Below are 21,123 nucleotides of genomic sequence, written 5' to 3'. Positions count from 1 at the left end.
CTAAATATTACAGTACTAAGGCTTATATGGATGCAGCGGGGACGGTGACGGGGCGGTGAATGGGATGGCAGTGGCGGTGACGGGGCGGTGAAAGGGATGGCGGTGACGGTGACGGGGCGGTGAAGGGATCGGCGGTGACGGGGCGGTGCAGAGGGTGGTGGGCCGGTGACGGGGCGGTGACGGGGACAGATTTTTTCCCCGTGTCATTCTCTACTTTACACTTATCCACGTTGAACCTCATCTGCCATGTCGATGCCCATTCCTCGAGCCTGATTATGTCACGTTGTAGATCTTCGCAATCCCCCTGCGTCTTCACTACTCTGAATAACTTTGTGTCGTCCGCAAATTTCATCACCTCGCTCATCGTACCTATGTCCAGATTGTTTATAAAGATGTTGAAGAGCACGGGACCAAGCACCGAGCCCTGTAACACCCCACTGGTGACGTTCTTCCAGTCCGAGTATTGCCCGTTTACCCCCACTATCTGTTTCCTACGCTTCAGCCAATTTTTGATCCACATGAGCAGGGCCGGATTTAGATGAAAAGAGGCCCTAGGCTATTCCCTTTCACCTCCCATTTTTAAGTTTGTAAATTACATGAGAGATAATAAAATACGTCATTACTGTGACGTTTTGCCTCTCTCCCCGCAGGGCTGGGCTTTGCCCAGCTGTTTTCGGACTGACGTCTTTCCCTCCCCGATCCTCCTCCCAGGGCGAGGAAAAGAAAGGGAGAAGCCAAGTCGGCGCCCCGTTGCGGCCTGAGCCGGTTCCGATCCTGAAGCGGAACCAAGGTAACCAGGGAGTGGCTAAAACCTGAACCGGAGGCAGGATCGGACCAGGGACCGGCGCACGCCCCCCACCCGGGGCTGAGACCAATTCCCCTCCGGAGCCGGGAAAGGGGTGGGGGGGAGAGAGGAGCAGCGGGATCCGATCCGGAGCTGGAGCACATGTGCAATTCAGATTCGTCACCCCCGGCTGAATTTTGATGAGTCGCTGGCGCAGGTGCCGTGAGGAGTGACACAGAAGCACACCTCATGCCACCAGGACTCACGATATTTCAACAGCGCATGCACGCTCTAGGATTTTATTATTTATGATATAATCATGAAAACATAAAATAAAGCACGGAATATACATTTTAAAATATGCAAATTAAGACATAAGTTAAGAATTACTTAGAATTCCGCGAAATGAAGATATTGTCACAAAAAATGTTTTCAATAGTCTATAAACACTTCACTAAAGTATTGAACCTACTGAACTCAAAAGGCGAGAATCAAATGATCGTGTGCGCAATCCTAAAATAAGAATCTTTTCTAATAACATTAACACGTGTTTCATATTATCGAAGTAACACGAATACAACCGAACGTGGGGATATCAATAGGTCTGTTCGTTTGTCTGTTCCAATCTACACCAATCTGCACTTTATTGATGCAAGAACAAACCAGAGCTTAGTAGCAAAAGGCACGTCAATATTTGCCATAGCAATCAGTGAACGTATGAACTATACTTTGGTGCAATCTGGAATATACAAACGAACAGACCCAATGAGTCGAACGCCTTGATCTTAACCAATACATTTTTATGTTTGTGTATTAGTCATATGCATAGAATTTCTCCTTATTTTCGGTTCAGTGTTTTAGTGTTCACTGTTTTTAGAATAGTGTAATTTTAATTTTGCTAACAATTTGAATGTAGGCCCCTCTTGATCTTGAGGCCCTAGGTTGAAGCCTAGTTAGCCTATAGGAAAATCCGGCCCTGCACATGAGAATTTCTCCCTCGATTCCATGGCTCGCAATTTTCCGAAATAGTCGTTCATGTGGATCTTTGTCGAATACCTTCTGAAAGTCCACCGGGTTGCCCTGGTCTATCTGCCTGTTTACTCCCTCGAAGAAGTGCAACAAGTTTGTCAAACAAGATCTGCCTTTGCTGAAACCGTGCTGGCTGATCCTCATCAGACTGTGTCCGTCAAGGTGATCAATGATGTGGTCCTTTATCAGCGCCTCTACCATCTTTCCTGCTACTTCCCCACCATACGTCTCATCCCTTCATAATTTCCTTTTCGGAAGTTTAGGGCCATGGCCGTCGTTCTGGACCGACGTTTCGCCCCTATTTCCAGGTTGAAGTGTATCATATTGTGATCGCTGTTTCCCAGCGTCCCTTCTACTTCTACATCCTGTGCCGGTCCTTGCAGCCCATTTAGAACTAAGTCCAGAATTGTGTTTCCTCTTGTGTTTTCCTTGACAAGTTGTTCTAGGAAGCAATTGCCTACAGCTTCCAGGAACTTGGTCTCTCTAGCGCAGCCGGAGGTGCCTAGGTTCCTTTCTATCCCTGGATAGTTAAAGTCGCCCATGATAACTGCTTGCTTTCCTTGCAACAATTACACTCTCGCAATAAGTTTGCAGTCCTATTACAATTCGATCTCTCTGCAGCTTTCGATGTCGTCCACCACGATATTCTAATTTATCAACTTTCTGAGATAGGCATCGACTCCACAGTCTTAGAATGGTTCTCGAACTTCTTACGTTCTCGCTCCTACACTGTCAACATAAATGGCATCATGTCCGCTCCTTGGAAACTGACCTGTGGAGTCCCACAGGGATCACCCCTATCCCCTATTCTCTTCAACATCTACATGTCTTCCCTGAAAATCTTCCATCAATCTTCCCTTAAAACAATCTACACTTATACTGATGACATCCTTGTCCTTCTCGAGACAGACTCAAACCTTACCAACCTCTCTGAGAACATAACAGCCTGTATAACTAAACTCCAATCCTGATCCCTCTCTGTTCAAATGAAACTGAACGAGTCCAAAATGAAACTTCTCTGAACGAGTCCAAAATTAGAACAGTTGCCCACCATCTTTGCACTGCCCTCTGGTGCCACGCTGCAGCTTGAGTTCTCAAGCAAAGTTCTAGGCATCATCATCGACTCTTCTCTTTCCTTCAACGAACACCTCAACTCCCTGGTAAAATCATGCTTTTTCAGCCTCCACATGCTGAGGAAAGTGAGATCCTGCTTCCGCCAACAACATTTTGCCGTCCTTGTTCAATCCATCATCCTTTCCAAACTAGATTACTGCAATTCCATCTACCTTAGTCTAACCAAAAAGAGTCTTCATAGACTTCAACTAATTCAGAACACTGCGGCCAAGTTGATCTTCGCAAAACGTAAATTTGACCATGTCTCTCCACTTTTGTCCAAACTCCACTGGCTCCCAATAATCGCCAGGGTTCATTTTAAATGTTCCTGCCTAGCTTTTAAAATCCTACACGGCATCCTCCCTCCTCTAATCCCTCTATCTTGGAACTCCCCGAGTCCTGACAATACCAGGCCCACCCAAAAACTTAAACTTTCCTTCCCCTCACTAAAAAGTATCCTCTATGCAGGAAAATTGGGAAAATCTCTCTTTTTCAAAATTACAGGGCTTTGTAATAACCTTACTACCTCACTGCGGACTCAGATCTCCTTCCAAGTATTCCGTAAGCATCTGAAAACCAGTCTTTTCACAAAAACGTAACGATCTCCCCCCCCCCCCCATATTCTCAATCCACCAAACTCAATGTGCTATTCTCTTCCTTTATTAAGTGCCGAGCTCTATATTCATTGAGAGAATGCGCTATATAATCTTAAGGTTTAATTTAGTTTAGTTTGAAGTTGCATTTAATCTCATCCGTCATTTCTCCATCAATTTCTTCGGACTGCCCTGGGGGTCGGTAATAGATGCCTATCCTTGTTTCTGGTCCATTTGTTCCTGGAATTTTGACCCATAGAGACTCTAACTTATCCGTCTGTTGTGGCATGTTCTCTCCAGTAGATTCAATTCCCTCTTTGACACATATGGCAATGCCTCCTCCTTTTTGAGCCACTCTGTCTTTGAAGTATAGTTTGTATCCTGGTATCACAGTAACATAGTAACATAGTAGATGACGGCAGATAAAGACCCGAATGGTCCATCCAGTCTGCCCAACCTGATTCAATTTAAATTTTTTTTTTTTTTTTTTTTTCTTCTTAGCTATTTCTGGGCAAGAATCCAAAGATTTACCCGGTACTATGCTTGGGTTCCAACTGCCGAAATCTCAGTTAAGACTTACTCCAGCCCATCTACACCCTCCCAGCCATTGAAGCCCTCCCCTGCTCATCCTCCACCAAACGGCCATACACAGACACAGACCGTGCAAGTCTGCCCAGTAACTGGCCTAGTTCAATATTTAATATTATTTTCTGATTCTAAATCTTCTGTGTTCATCCCATGCTTCTTTAAACTCAGTCACAGTTTTACTCTCCACCACCTCTCTCGGGAGCGCATTCCAGGCATCTACTACCCTCTCCGTAAAGTAGAATTTCCTAACATTGCCCCTGAATCTACCACCCCTCAACCTCAAATTATGTCCTCTCGTTTTACCATTTTCCTTTCTCTGGAAAAGATTTTGTTCTACATTAATACCCTTTAAGTATTTGAACGTCTGAATCATATCTCCACTGTCTCTCCTTTCCTCTAGGGTATACATATTCAGGGCTTCCAGTCTCTCCTCATACGTCTTCTGGCGCAAGCCTCCTATCATTTTCGTCGCCCTCCTCTGGACCGCCTCAAGTCTTCTTACGTCTTTCGCCAGATACGGTCTCCAAAACTGAACACAATACTCCAAGTGGGGCCTCACCAATGACCTGTACAGGGGCATCAACACCTTCTTCCTTCTACTGACTACGCCTCTCTTTATACAGCCCAGCATCCTTCTGGCAGCAGCCACTGCCTTGTCACACTGTTTTTTCGCCTTTAGATCTTCGGACACTATCACCCCAAGGTCCCTCTCCCCGTCCGTGCATATCAGCTTCTCTCCTCCCAGCATATACGGTTCCTTCCTATTATTAATCCCCAAATGCATTACTCTGCATTTCTTTGCATTGAATTTTAGTTGCCAGGCATTAGACCATTCCTCTAACTTTTGCAGATCCTTTTTCATATTTTCCACTCCCTCTTCGGTGTCTACTCTGTTACAAATCTTGGTATCATCTGCAAAAAGGCACACTTTTCCTTCTAACCCTTCAGCAATGTCACTTACATACATATTGAACAGGATTGGCCTCAGCACCGAACCCTGAGGGACTCCACTAGTCACCTTTCCTTCCTTCGAGCGACTTCCATTAACCACCACCCTCTGGCGTCTGTCCGACAGCCAGTTTCTGACCCAGTTGACCACTTTGGGTCCTAACTTCAGCCCTTCAAGTTTGTTCAACAGCCTCCTATGAGGAACTGTATCAAAGGCTTTGCTGAAATCCAAGTAAATTACATCTAGCATATGTCCTCGATCCAGCTCTCTGGTCACCCAATCAAAAAATTCAATCAGGTTCGTTTGGCACGATTTACCTTTTGTAAAGCCATGTTGCCTCGGATCCTGTAACCCATTAGATTCAAGGAAGTACACTATCCTTTCTTTTAGCAACACTTCCATTATTTTTCCAACAACTGAAGTGAGGCTCACCAGCCTGTAGTTTCCTGCTTCATCCCTGTGACCACTTTTATGAATAGGGACCACATCCGCTCTCCTCCAATCCGCAGGAATCACTCCTGTCTCCAGAGATTTGTTGAACAAGTCTTTAATAGGACTCGCCAGAACCTCTCTGAGCTCCCTTAGTATCCTGGGATGGATCCCGTCTGGTCCCATCGCTTTGTCCACCTTCAGTTTTTCAAGTTGCTCATAAACACCCTCCTCCGTGAATGGCGCAGAATCTACTCCATTTTCTTGTGTAACTTTGCCAGACAATCTCGGTCCTTCTCCAGGATTTTCTTCTGTGAACACAGAACAGAAGTATTTGTTTAGCACATTTGCTTTCTCCTCATCACTCTCCACATATTTGTTCCCAGCATCTTTTAGCCTAGCAATTCCATTTTTTATCTTCCTCCTTTCACTAATATATCTGAAAAAATTTTTATCTCCCTTTTTTACATTTTTAGCCATTTGTTCTTCCGCCTGTGCCTTCGCCAAACGTATCTCTCTCTTGGCTTCTTTCAGTTTCACCCTGTAGTCCTTTCTGCTCTCCTCTTCTTGGGTTTTTTTTATATTTCATAAACGCCAACTCTTTCGCCTTTATTTTCTCAGCCACTAGGTTGGAGAACCATATTGGCTTCCTTTTTCTCTTGTTTTTATTGATTTTCTTCACATAAAAGTCCGTAGCCATTTTTATCGCTCCTTTCAGCTTAGACCACTGTCTTTCCACTTCTCTTATGTCCTCCCATCCTAACAGCTCTTTCTTCAGGTACTTTCCCATTGCATTAAAGTCCATACGTTTGAAATCTAGGACTTTAAGTATCGTGCGGCCGCTCTCCACTTTAGCCGTTATATCAAACCAAACCGTTTGATGATCGCTACTACCCAGGTGAGCACCCACTCGAACATTAGAGATACTCTCTCCATTTGTGAGGACCAGATCCAATATCGCTTTTTCCCTTGTGGGTTCCGTTACCATTTGTCTGAGCAGAGCCTCTTGAAAGGCATCCACAATCTCCCTACTTCTTTCCGATTCCGCAGACGGAACATTCCAGTCCGCATCCGGCAGGTTGAAATCTCCCAACAGCAGAACCTCCTCTTTCCTTCCAAACTTTTGGATATCCACAATCAGATCCTTATCAATTTGCTGCGATTGAGTCGGAGGTCTGTAGACTACACCCACGTAGATAGAAGTTCCATCTTCTCTTTTCAGAGCAATCCATATCGCTTCTTCCTCTCCCCAGGTCCCTTGCATTTCGGTCGCTTGGATATTGATCTTTACATAGAGAGCTACTCCTCCACCTTTATGACCATCTCTGTCCTTCCTAAAAAGATTATATCCCGGTATGTTTGCATCCCATCCATGTGATTCACTGAACCATGTCTCTGTGATAGCAACAATATCTAGATCTGCCTCTAATATCAGGGCTTGCAGATCATGAACTTTGTTGCTTAGACTGCGAGCATTTGTGGTCATCGCTTTCCAGCTATTTTTCAGCGATAATCTCCTTTTTCGTATGAATTTTTGTGTCGTTTCACTTTCCGTTGCAATACTAAGAAATGAGTTGCTGATATTGCTTATGTTGCAGCCTTTACTACTATCACATCTTTTCTTTTGCCGGGGGTGGTCTCTATAATTGTCCTTCGTACATACACCACCCCCACCTTCTAGTTTAAATGCCTAGAAAAATATTGTCTAAATTTCTCTGCAAGGTTTCTTTTTCCTGCTGTAGTAATATGTAGCCCATCAGTGCAATATAGCTTCTTGTCCTTCCATGTATTTCCCCATCCTCCTATGTACCTGAAGCCTTCTTGATGACACCAGGCTCTGAGCCATCTATTAAAGTCCTCTGTGTTTTTCACTCTTTGCTCTCCTTTTCCATATGCAGGCAGTATTTCAGAAAAAGCTAAAGTCTTTACAAAAGGTTTCACGCCCTCACCAAGCTCCCGAAAAGCTTTCTGTGCTGCAAGTGTGGAGTTGTTGGCCAGGTCAATTGTTCCCAGATGGATAACAACATCAGTGTTAAAATCCTTAGTTTCTTCCTTAATTATAGTCAGTATTTGCCTGGAACTCCTGGTAGCTGAGGATCCTGGAAGACATTTCACTATTTTGGTCTCCTCGCCCTGTGTTCCAAGGTTAATGCCTCTGATGATAGAATCCCCCAACAGTAATAGTTTTCTGTTTTTGGCTTTTTTATTTGTACTTAGGGTGCGCTTGTTCTCTTGAGTTACCTTCATTGGTTCCAGTCCCACCTCCCTTCTGTTTTCCTGAGTATCGCAGTGCACTAGTGGAGCGAAGGAATTCTGTAGAGGTAATATTAGTGAAGGTGGATGTTTTTGTGTTACATGTCGCAGTCTTCCTGAGCCTACTGTGACCCATTTATTCCTGGGCTGTTTTATTCTTTGAGTGTCCCAGACCTTTTCCTCAGTCCACCATTTTTCCGTGATGCCGATGATGTGGACATCATCCTTTTGTGCCACAGCTTCTAATACACCCAGCTTATTTCTAAGGCTTCTTGCATTCCTGTATGCTCTTTCTGCCTCTCTCTTTGGTTATCTGGAGTATGCTGCACTGTCTCTTATGGTTTCCTTACCATCCTCTCTCTCTTTCTCTATCTCGGGTGAGCTGTGGTGTGATGGTCTGTTGAGCTGTCTCTTGGTCCTACCTTCCTGATTGATCTCTCTCTTTGGTTAGCTGCAATGTGACGTTCACTGCTGAGCGGTCTCTTGATCTTACCTTCCTGTATGCTCTTTCTGCCTCTCTCTTTGGTTATCTGGAGTATGCTGATCTGTCTTTTAGCCTTTCCTTACTCTCCTTTCTCTTTCTGTCTCTGTCTCAGGTGAGCTGTGGTGTGATGGTCTGTTGAGCTGTTTCTTGGTTTTACCTTTCTGGTTGATTTCTCTCTTTGGTTAGCTGCAATGTGATGTTCATTGCTAAGCTGTCTCTTGATCTTACCTTCCTATTTGCTCTTTCTGCCTCTCTCTTAGGTTATCTGGAGTATGCTGATCTGTCTTTTAGCCTTTCCTTACTCTCCTTTCTCTTTCTGTCTCTGTCTCAGGTGAGCTGTGGTGTGATGGTCTGTTGAGCTGTTTCTTGGTTTTACCTTTCTGGTTGATTTCTCTCTTTGGTTAGCTGCAATGTGATGTTCATTGCTAAGCTGTCTCTTGATCTTACCTTCCTATTTGCTCTTTCTGCCTCTCTCTTAGGTTATCTGGAGTATGCTGAGCTGTCTCTTAGCATTTCCTTACCATCTTCTCTCTCTCTGTTTATCTCAGATGAGCTGTAGTGTGTTTGTCTGTTGAGCTGTCTCTTGGTCTTACCTTTATGGTTGATCTCTCTCTTTGGTTAACTGCAATGTGACGTTCACTGCTGAGCTTTGTCTTGATCTTACCTTCCTATTTGCTCTTTCTGCCTCTCAGGTTATCTGGAGTATGCTGAACTGTCTCTAAGCCTTTCTTTACCATCTTTTCTCTCTCGCTCTCTCTCTCTCGCTCTCTGGTGGGCTGTAATGTGATGGTTCGTGCTGCGCTGTCTCTTGGTCTTACCTTCCTGGTTGCTCTTTCTCTTTGGTGAGCTGCAGTGTGATGGTCCCTGCTGAGCTGTCTTTTCCAGGATATGTCTCAGTGGTGAGTCTTTTCCCCTTTTCATCCACCATGATGACCCGGATTCCCTTCCCCTGTAGGTGGTCGCTCTTGGTGAGAATATTCAGATCCATTTCTGTGGCCGGACGCTTCTCATCCTGCAGCTTCTTCACGTATTCATCAAATTTCTTCTGCTGAGGTTCTGTTAATGGCCGCTTAACTCCCCCTAGCTGTATCTTTTTCATTTCTTGTCCATGGCTTTGATCAGCAAAGAATTGTGCTGTTTTTTTGCTTCCCACAATATTTCCCACAGTGTTTGTGATGTGCTCTCCAAATTGTTTTTTTGCAAATTTACTGATAATTTGTGTTAAACGTCTTGAGAAGAGTTCTATGAATTTCTCAGATAATTCCTCACATGCCATGTCCAACAACTCATCTCGTACTGCTTGCACATCAGGAATGTCACACCGGGCATCTTCCTTAAACTCAGCTGAAGATGGGCTTGAATCAATTTGACTAACTATGTATGGGACCACTCTCCCATCAATGATGGTTTTGGTAGGAATGGCGTTCACGATCTTGAGAACGTCAGCTGCATATTTTTCAACTTCGGCAATTAACTTAACACCTTTTACGATAGATCCTTTCATCTTGTTTAGTACTTTGGATTGTATGGTTTGCAGATGAGACATCACAGTATTGAATGTGTCATAATCATTCGTGACATCATAAACTGCTGATCTGCAAACACTCTGTACCATAAATGTCAGGTTTCTTTTCTGAGAAGATATAATTGTAAATTTACTCCCAGTCTTTAGGACATGCTCAGGTACTGAATTAATAACAATAAACTTTATTAGATTTTTCTTCACAGTGGTATTCTTTCTCAGTGCAGAACATATCATCTGCTTCAAGCTGCTTCTAATCATGGTCTGAAAGGTGGCTTGCAGGGCCTCCTCTACCCCAGCCTCTAAGGCCGTCATCACTCCTTCTTTGACAATTTCCTGCTCAGCATACTTTGCAGCCTGTATGAAGTTGTTCCTTACAGCCGAGCTTGTTGCGAGAGACTTTATTGATTGTTGCAGGGACTGTTTGCTGACAGAAGAAACTGCTGACGTTACAGTGCTTTTAAAGGACGTGAATATGTCTTTTCCTGATTTAATGATATCATCTGCCACAGATGCAAAGCTTATAGTTCCTGTTACCAAACCTTTTATTCTACATGTTCCTCTTACTGTTTTCTTAATTACACTAAAGCCGGCAGTCAGTAAGAACAAGCCAATGTTGATGCCTTTGGAGATGGCCCATTCAGCACAACTAAAGGAACCTTTAACCATACCAACTACCCCTTGTATTATATTTGAAACACCCTCAGAAATCAGTTCCATTCCAAACTGGGTGGCTGTTCCAAAGGAGAGAGCACATACCAGGATCCCAGCCAGAATCTGCAGAGCTCCAAGGATAGTACAGATAAGAGCGTCAATGCAGAACTTCGGCTTCTGCTCTACCTCAAAGACAAAAGACAGGCCCATGTCATACAGTGAGTTCAGCTCCGTTGTGGTTATACAGTCTTGACCATCAGTCAGTGTGAAAACGGCTGCATCTTTAGTGATTGCATCTTCCTTTTTCTTCTGAAGTTCTGATAACTTTGCTGTGGATTTGTCAATATAATCAAGCCAGGACTTGAACAAGCTCATTCGACATTGCATTTGCTTTGTGAAGTTTGATTCTTCCTTATAGTGAGGCTCAAACTGTGCAATACAGGACAACTGGCTGGCAACTGTGATGTTTGCCTGTTCAGATATATAGATATCAATTGCTATTTTTGTGTCATTCAATAAATCAATTGCTTTCTGTATGTAGCCATCTCCTCTCAGGTTAATTGTAATATATGCACGATTGTAGAATGAGACGGCACTGTACACTGGATCAGTCCTCTCTGCTTCTTCCCAGTATTCTAATGCTCCATAATCTCTCTTTTTATCTTCAGTGTGTAAGTACATACGATCCATAGCCAGCTTAATGAAGTCATAGAAGTTATTAGATTTTCCTTCCAGGACTTCTTGCATTCTGTTCTGAATTACTTGGCTGAGGTCATTCTTTAGTTGATCTAAATTTTCATGGTTATCAATGTCTTTCTCATGGAGAGTGAGCCATAGAGCCCAAGTCTCCTTTAATGCATTCAAAGCTGGCTTGAAATCCATTTTGCTTTTGAAAGACTCAAAAACAGTGCATCTAACATTTCGATCAGAGCATGTGAAAATATCCAACTTTTCAAGCTTGGTATAATTTGCATCAAACTCATTAAGAAGGTTGCAGAAAATGTTAAATAATTCCTGCCGCATACTGACCTCTAGTAGCTCATCACCCTCCATGTCAGCTATGCGTGTCTTCTCGTAATTTGCCCTCAGCTGTCTCATGATCTCTACTGGTTGGTCTTGGTAGGATGAAGCCAAGGTTTCATAATTTAATACTATCTGTGTCATACCTGGGTTTCCTTTCCTAGATGTTCGGCCAAATATCTGTTTCTCAATCCTCATGTTTTTGGGAAAATGAGTAAGAATCACACATAGACCTCCACTTTCATTAACATCTTTGTTAATTTTTAAGTCTGTGCCTCTTCCACCAAGATTAGTTGCAATAATTACATCTCCAGGTTTAAATGTTTTCCCTTCCACATTGTGCTTATCACTTCTTGTGTACATTGTTATTTTTTCTGAACTGGGGACAGCCTGATATTCTAATAATTTCTTCTGTAGTTCATCAGCTGTTCTGACATCCTCACAGACCACTAATACAGCTTGGCCTGTAAGCCAGTCCTTTTTACTTGATCTGTCCCCAACATGTTTGCAAATTTCTTTTATCCAGGAATCCTTTCCTCCTTCTACCTGAAGAGCTGGCAACTCAACTCTTTTTGTGTATTGATGTGTTGGGATTGGAAAACAAGAGGCTTTAAAATGTTTGCTAAGAAATTCAATCTCTGCCTCATCTCCTAAGGTCCCTGAGACTCCAAATATGCCTGAGCCTCCAGTGTAGCGCTGAAAAAAATGGAAATTGGACATAAAATTAGTTACATTTGTTAAAGGAGATATTGCCAACTGATGCTTCATCTCCAGAAATTGTTGGAGGCCATCTCCCCAGCGTTTGTTCTTCTCAAGTATGCCTGTTGCTGTGAAGTCAACTGGAATGATCGCATCATACTCATGTGTCTCTGAAACAGTTGTATCTTTCCCACAATTTAGAGTTGACCCTATCATGTATTCTCGATTTTTCACCATTAAAATAGCTTTCAAAGCATTTTCTACAAAGATTCTTATTCTGTTATTTGTATATTCCTTCAGATATCCAGGTAACACAAGGAAATTTTCTTCAGTTTTCTGTTCCCTCTCTGGGGGTTTGTAATCATTGGAGAATTTAAGCCTGGATTTTATTTGGTCAACTGTTGCTGCTATCAAGTCTTCTTCACTTATCATTGTACAGGCCAGGCCATGTTCCAGAAGAAGCATCCGGATCTTGTTATCATGTGAGGTTGTGGACTTTGTATCACATCTAGCAGCTCTACCATTCTCTACCTTATAACATTCAAACAGTACAGTATCTTCCAAAACTGCTTGGAATATAGCTAAAAGATCTCGTTGCTTTGAGGGTTCCAATTTATCCATGAATTCTTTAATTTCAGAATCTTGTGATTCCTTTTCTTTTGATTCATTTAACTTAGATTCAAGTTTATGAATATCCTCCTCAGTGAAAAACCCAAGCTCCAGCCCAGGCATCAGAATGTCCTGTGGGTTGAAATGTTCAGACGTTGTAGGTCCCATTACAGCTGTCACTGCAGCTTTGTGAAAATATTGAGCTCCTGTTGTCCAGAAACATTCCCCAGTCTGAGCATCTTCAATCTGCTGGCATGTGCAGACCTTGGCCCAAATAGCAGCAAGCACTGGTTCTAAATGTCTCATCCCAGTGGCTGCATGTGAGAGGTATGTAACTTGTACACCACTGTCTAAGGTCATGTAGTCAACCTCATCTACAATGGCCATATCAAAAGGTCGGTCTCCTCGGGTCTTCTTTTTCTCAAACTCTTGTCTAAGGATATCAGCTGCAAAGTTACTAACTGTCCCATAAAGAATATCAGATTTATATGCATCTCTTATGGCCTTTTCTCTAAGATGCAAATCAGTATATTCATGTAATTTTGATGGAGGTATTACATTGCAAGACACATCAAACATCTTAAATAGTTTCTCCCAGTCTTCTTTGTCACGACGAGCAAGTACTGGGTTACTTGTTATGACATCAACTTTCTTTCCACGGATAGCATGAATAAGGGCCAGCATAGCCACAATACTAGACTTTCCTTCACCAGTTGCAATCTCCAGAAGGCAGCCGCTGTTTTCTGACGTCTTGGAAAGAAGAAGAACCACGAGAGAAGCCAGCTGAGACAGTCTGGGGAAATAGCCTTCTATTTTCTCACCAGTATCTTTTACAATAGTGGTAGCATCCTGAACAGCAATTGATAAGCCATAAAGAACTTGAGTCAATATTTCTTGATCTGGATTTGTGAAATCCAAGGATCTTGTTAAAGCTATGCCTTCCCTTTTCAGATCATCAGAAAGCTCCATCTGTTTAATATTAGACCAGTATTGAGGAATCTTCATTTCCATCCTCTGAAGGACAGAGCCCAAAACAGCCAGTATTTTTTCTGGATATTTATTTGCTCTCATCTCATCCAGAATTGTCTGTGAATTTTTGTCAGTTTCCTTATTCACACAAATTTGAAGATAATTCAAGGGATCTTTTTCTGTAAGAGCAGTAATGCTAGAGTTGGCATCTATCTGATAAGTCTGAGCCTTCTGGAGAATTCTCTCTACTTTTCCTGGTGACTCGATGACTTGAGAAGCCTGAAGACTAAAGGCGACTGCCTGTGTGGGGGTCCATATTCCATTAAATAATATTTGGCCAAGGTATTCCTGGCTTATGCTGGAGAGTTCAGAGAATATAGTTCTTGAGAGTTTCCATGCTAAGGTCTTGTTTGTTTTGTACAGAATATGTATAATATGAATGATGCAGCTGGATTTATCATCAATTTCTGTTCCTGATGGCAATGATTGAATGATATCCAACTGTTCACGTCCCAAGTGGTTGACTGCTTGAAGGAGACTGAAGGCTTCTCTCAGGGACAGATTCAGGTTAGCCAAAGTTCTATTCAGACTGCTAAAACTCCAAAAGAACAAATTCTTCTCTGTAAAATACTGTAGGATACATTGATATTGAAGAGCTTCTATGCGTTCTCTGATATCACACAATGTCATACTTGAGTCTTCCTGGATCTGATTCTCATTTAGAAGAACTCTAAATTTCTCTTCAACTTCTTTAGCCTTAAATAGAAAAAAAAACAAGCAAAAGAAAGATAGCATTTTATTTATTTATTTAATAAAATTCTGTAAACCCTAATTAAGATAGTATACTTCACTAAAACAACAATAGTACAAGAATCCAGCAAAAAATTAGAAACAGCATCTTTCAATCAGTTGGAAAAAGAACACTTCAAGCCTTTCCAACAATTGAAGTAAAGTTTCTGCTCCTCCAAGATCTACCAATACCTTATTCCAGAGTTCAGCTGCAGCCACCCTGGATGCTTTTTTGCAGCAAATGATTAATCGGATGTCTTTAACAGTGGGAACTAGGAACAAGGTGACCTGAGTGAATCACAGCAATTTGACAGACATTTCCATTTGCAAGCATAGGCGCCAACCCTATGGATGTTGTGGGTACCTGAGCACCCCTAATATTTTTGGAACTTCACATGACCCTGTGTGATCCGGGCATCTCTTCCCCTTCTTCCAAAGTTACTCTATTCCTCTCACCTTCCCGCAATACTGTACCAAGGGCAGTCCACCGTGGGTGCAGCCCATAAGGGGGGTGCTCTGAGGGCCGGTGTCAGGAAATTCTTTCAGCAGCGGCAGCAGGGTTCACAATTCACTGCTCTTGTCTACTTCAGGCCTTCCTCTCTGCTGGATCCTGCCTACTTCCTGTTTCCATGAATCCAGGACCCAGCAGAGAACAAGGCCCGAAGCCAACAAGAGCAGTGAGTTGTGAACATTGCACTTCCAAATGAGTAGGAGGTGCCAAAGAGAAGGAGCAGAAGGGGAGAGAATTGCTGCACCTGACTGGGGAGAGGGAGAGAGAAGGAAGACCAGGAAAAGAAGAGAGGGAAAGAAAGGAAGGAAATGAGATGCCAGATCATGGAGGGGGAGGGAAAGATACCAAGGCATGGAGGGAAGGGAAAGAGACAGAGATATCAGACCAAAGGAAAAGGAAGGAAGGAGGGAAGGAGAGAAAGGAAGGATAGGAGATACCAGAGCATGGGGGGAGAAATGAAAGGAAAGGAGAGAGATGCCAGGGCATCAAGAGAGGGAAGGGAAGGAGACAGATGCCTGACCAAGGGGAAAGGAAGGAGAGGAGATGCCAGGCCATAGAGGGAAAGGGATAGATGGAAGGGAAGGAGAGGAGAAAGATGCCGGGGCATGGGGGGAGAGAAGGGAAGTAAATAAAGATGCCACACCAAGGGGTGAGGTGGGAAGAAAGGAAGGAAGGAAAAGAGAAGAGAGAGATGCCAGAGCATAGGGGAGGAGGTGGAGGCAGAGAGAGAAAAATGGAGAGGGAGTGAAACTGAAATGATATATCATGTATAAAACAGAGAAGGGGCACAGGACAGACAGTTTGATTCTCATGTGGAGAACATGAATCAGAGGAAAGGCTAGTATCTGATCGGAGGTAGAACTTAGCACCGGTTGGATCCCTGTGTAAGGACTTAAATCAGATGTGAGATCTTAGCATGTAATTGTTTCTTGTAGGGCTTAGAATAGAGGTGAATCTTGGCATCTGTTCAAGGGTAGAGTCATGTGACAACTCAATGAGAGGGAAGACTTAGCACCAAATTGTTTCTAGTAAGACGTAGCATATATTGTGTTGAGCAATGGTGCGTCCGCATCTGGAGTGCTACATCCAGTGTTGGTTGCCGTGCCTTAGGAGGGATGTGGCTATACTCGAGAGGGTTCAGAAGAGAGTGGCACGTTTGATGGAGGGTGTGGAGGGCCTTTCATGCGCTGGGAGAATGGAGAGGCTGGGGCTCTTTTCCCTGGAGAAGGGGAGAGTTAGGGGGGATATGATGGAGACTTGCATGATCGGGGGGGCGTAGAGAAAGTGAAGAGGGACAGATTCTTCAGGCTTTCGAAAGCTACAGGAACGAGAGGGAATTCGGAGGAGTTGAAAGGAGACAGATTCAGGAGCAGTGCTGGGAGATTTTTCTTCGCCTAACGGGTGGTGGACACCTGGAGTTCACTTCGGGGGGGGGGGGGCATGGTGGGACAGAGTGCGGTGTTGGGGATTGGCAGGGGATTGGATGATTTTCTGAGGGAGGGAAGGATGGAGGGGTATAGATGGAGGACTGCTGCACGGGTCCTGGACCTGTTGGGCCGCCATGCAGGCGGACTGCTGGGCACGATAGACCTCTGGTCTGACCAAGCAGAGGCACTTCTCATGTTCTTATGTTCTTATGGAAGGGACATAGAAAGAGGAAGATGCCATATGGAAGGGGGAAAGGGCAGACAGTGGGTGGAAGAGAGGGAGAGAAAGGGTGGACAGTGAATGGAAGAGGCAGAGAAAGAGGGCAGACAGTGGTTGGAAAAGGCAAAGAAAGAGGGCAGAGGCTGGATGAAAGGGACAGATGGTGCATGAAAGGGAGAGAGAGGACATACACTGGATAGAAAGAAGAGAGTGAAGAGGATATGATTAAAGGAGAAATGACTAAAGGTAGAAAAAAATATTAATTTTTTTTGCTTTAGAATAAAATAGTATTGTAGTTGGATTGATTAACGTTTATAAACAAAAAATGGAAATAAGATACTCTTTTTATTGGACTTATTTTAATATAGTTTTTACTAACTTTAGGAGTCCAAATCTCCTTCCTCAGGTCAAGACAGGATACCATAACAGAGGTATACTTTACTGACCTGAGGGCTCGGTGCTTGGGCCGCTGCTATTTAATATATTCATAAATGATCTAGAAACAGGGACGAAGTGTGTGCCTGATGGGCCGCCGCGGGAGCGGACCGCTGGGCAGGATGGACCTCTGGTCTGACTCAGCGGAGGCAACTTCTTATGTTCTTATAATAAATTTGCGGACGACACCAAACTATTTAGTGGAGCTCGGACTAAAGAGGACTGCGAAGAATTGCAAAGGGACTTGAACAAACTAGGGGAATGGGCGACAAGATGGCAGATGAAGTTCAATGTTGAAAAATGTAAAGTATTACATGTGGGAAGCAGAAACCCGAGGTACAACTATACGATGGGTGGGATGTTATTAAATGAGAGTACCCAAGAAAGGGACTTAGCAGTCTACTTTACTAACCTAAGGAAAGAGGGTTTGACCTCTGAAAGCTAATTTAAAAATGTATTAGTCTAATAAAATGGTATCTTATTTTCCATTTTTTTTTATTTTTAGTTGTTAATTTGTAAAGTGATTTGTTATTTCTCTTTTTTCAAATTTACATCTGCTATCTTTATATTTTGTACAGTATTAGGGAATATGTACCACTTTTTCTATGGTGTTGCATTGTATGCAGAGCCTGTCTTCTTTATGGTTCAGTTTTTGTATACTTATTTCTATGCTCCCCCTTTACAAAAGAACATAAAAAATATAGAAACATATTTATTTATTATTATTTATTCAAAAAAATATATACCGCATTAAAACTATGCGGTTTACAAAATTGTATGCCCATCCATTCTGCTCATCCACAGTAAACATGTTCTCTTCCTCTCATACGCTGAGAGATTGGAGAAACTGGGTCTCTTTTCCCTGGAGAAGAGGAGACTTAGAGGGGATATGATTGAGACTTATAAGATCATGAAGGGCATAGAGAGAGTAGAGAAGGACAGATTCTTCAAACTTTCGAAAAATAAAAGAACAAGAGGACACTTGGAAAAGTTGAAAGGGGACAGATTTAAAACGAATGCTAGGAAGTTCTTCTTTACCCAACGAGTGGTGGACACCTGGAATGCGCTTCCAGAGGGCGTAATAGGGCAGAGTACAGTACAGGGGTTTAAGAAAGGATTGGACAATTTCCTGCTGGAAAAGGGGATAGAAGGGTATAGATAGAGGATTACTCCACAGGTCCTGGACCTGTTGGGCCACCGCGTGTGTGGACTGCTGGGCACGATGGACCTCTGGTCTGACCCAGCAGAGGCATTGCTTATGTTCTTATGTTCTTATGTTCTCTATCCCACACTTTCTTGAATTCAGACATAGTCTCTGTCTCCACCACCTCTTTTGGGAGATGGTTCCATGCATCTACCACCCTTTCTGTAAAAAAGTAGCTGAGGGGGGGACAAGACCAGGACAAATGCCAGGAAGTTCTGCTTCACGCAGCGAGTAGTGGACACCTGGAATGCTCTCCCGGTGGAGGTTGCTGCGGAACTCACCATTGGTTTTAAGGGCAAGTTAGATGCACATCTCCTCGAAAGATGCATAGAAGGATACGGGTGACTAAATTTTTTCACCAGGTTACAGCTGGCTGGGCCTCCGCGTGAGCGGATCACCGGACTTGATGGACCTAAGGTCTGATCCAGAGATGGCAGTTCTTATGTTCTTAGATTACTCCGGAGCCTATCACCTCGTAACTTCATCCTATGCCCTCTCATTGCAGAGTTTCCTTTCAAATGAGATTTGACTCATGTGCATTTACATTACGTAGGTATTTAAATGTCTCTATCATATCTCCCCTCTCCTGCCTTTTCTCCAGAGTATACAGATTGAGATCTTTAAGTCTGTCCCCATACGCCTTATGACGAAGACCACACACCATTTTAGTAGCCTTCCTCTGGACCGACTCCATCCTTTTTATATCTTTTTGAAGGTGCGGCCTCCAGAATTGTACACGATATTCTAAATGACGTCTCATCAGAGTCTTATACAGGGGCATGAATACCTCCTTCTTCCTGGCCATTCCTCTCCTTATGCAACCTAGCATCCTTCTAGCTTTCGCCGTCACCTTTTCAACCTATTTGGCCACCTTAAGATCACATACAATCCCACCCAAGTCCCACTCTTCTGTCGTGCACATAAGTTCTTCACCCCCTATACTGTACCGTCCCATGGGTTTGTAGCACCAGCTGGCATGCTGAATGCTCTGCGCTGCTCCGATGGTCAGAGGTCCTATGAGCATCAAGAGCAGCATGGAGTATTTAGTGTGTTAGCCTTCGCTAAAAACTGCCACAAATTCCAATTTTCTAAAGTGAACTAATTAACATACTGGTATGCAAATGGGTGTGGGTGTATAAAATATTATTGTATTGGTTTCTCATTGTATGGTATTGTATATTTAACTTACCTCTGTTTAGTAGGAAGTGTGAAATCAAATGGAAATCCCACCTGATGATGAATGAAGGTTGCTGTACACTTTATATATGTATTGAAAGGGTTCAGAGTTTAAGTCCTGGGCAAGTGATTGGGAAGGGAATTAAGGGGGGATTTGTTCAGAAATGTTTGGGGGTTGCATAGAAGAAAAACTGTCCACTGGCACTGGTTGTTTTGAATTTTAAAATAAATCAAGTGGAAATAAAAAAATAAATAAGAAAATGGGGGTGGGGTGGGGAAGGGGCTGGGGCTGGGGCCCAGTGTATTTGGTGCCTAGGGACCCTCGAAGAATTAATCCTGCCCTGCTTGGAAACCCAACACATGCCCAATTGAACATGTCTATTTCTCATTTTCACTGCACTAGGCTCCTTCAAATGTCATCATCCATCACTAAGGACTTGCTATCTTGAATGTCCTCAGAAAATGGCTGATCATTATGAAGATACAGTACCTCATTTGACTCTATGTCAGCAGCAGCAATATCCTCTGAAGAATACAGAAACATTTCCAAGCGCTTCATCTGATTTTGCTCCAGAGCTTTACTCTCTCTTTCCAAGTTTTCCCGAATCCTTAATTCTTTCTCTAGCTGCTCTTGCATCCGCTTAGCTTCTTCCTGCTGTCTCCTTTCTTCTTCTGCCTCTCGTTGTCTCTGTTCCTCTTTTTCTCTTTCCCGCTCTTCATCAAGTTTTCCTTTTAAAAGATAAGATAAAAAGAGTGACAAACCATGAACCTTTTGCCCCCCTCTCAAACCAATTACAAGTACATCTTAACAGAAAATCTCTTTCCATATTAAATTAAAAGCCTCAGTGATAATATTCAGCTGGCCAGTTGGTGCTTAAAGATGTGGATGACTTGTCCACTTATCTTTATCCCAGATATTCAGAAGTCTTCTCCATCTAGGTAGATGTCAAACATGGTGCTTTAAAGTTAAACAGACAATTCCGTGCTCCTACTGAAACTGAACTTGACAGTCAGAAAATCTCTGTTAACCAGCTATGTGGAAGCCTCGTCCATTTTTCCTTTCCCAGATGGCTAACCTTTGGCTAGACATCAAGTTCTGGGTAACATTTATCATTTAGGTGAACCCAAATTTGAAAAAAATAAATAAAGCTAGCTACTGTATGTTGTTAATTAATATAGGAACATAGTAAATGACGACAGATAAAGACCCGAATGGTCCATCCAGTCTGCCCTGTAATCACATGCATTACAATTTCAAGATTAAATTAAACTTTTTTCTTAGTTATTTCTGGGCCACAACCTTAGAAGTCCGCCCAGAACCGTCCTTAGGTTCCTATTACTGGAGTTGCCTTTGAAGCTCACTCCAGCCTATCCAAACCGGCTCCTTTGCAGGATTCAAACTGTGGAAGTTTGCTCATTCATATTCTAGTTAAGAGACCCTCTGTGTTCATCCCACGCTTTTTTAGTTCAATCACAGTTAATCACATGAATCATATTGCATTGTAAGCCCTGGGCTTTTAGGGTCACTCTAGATCGTTACCTAGTATGTGCTCTGGAGCATGAGAGCTGACCAGGTATATAAGATTTTGTTTTAGGATTACAACAACAACAATTTATTATTTCTGTAGCGTTACCGGGCGCACGCAGGATTAGAAACATTTCCAGG

At 43.1% G+C, this 21,123-nt stretch overlaps 1 protein-coding gene across 1 annotated transcript in view; it reads right to left on the bottom strand.

Annotated features, from left to right (window-relative positions):
* The window catches only part of LOC117357166, a 104,374-nt gene that overhangs the window by 38,931 nt on the left and 44,320 nt on the right, over nt 1-21,123 (bottom strand). Inside the window, exons 3-4 of the mRNA XM_033937538.1 lie at nt 19,948-20,186; nt 9,041-14,451 (exon numbers count right to left, since the gene is read on the bottom strand). Coding sequence (XP_033793429.1) covers nt 9,041-14,451; nt 19,948-20,186 — 5,650 coding nt within the window. The remainder of the gene's footprint in view (nt 1-9,040; nt 14,452-19,947; nt 20,187-21,123) is intronic.

Source organism: Geotrypetes seraphini, chromosome 1 (genome assembly GCF_902459505.1).
Source record: "Geotrypetes seraphini chromosome 1, aGeoSer1.1, whole genome shotgun sequence".
Lineage (NCBI taxonomy): Eukaryota > Metazoa > Chordata > Amphibia > Gymnophiona > Dermophiidae > Geotrypetes > Geotrypetes seraphini.
This window is presented reverse-complemented; position numbering and strand designations above follow the sequence as displayed.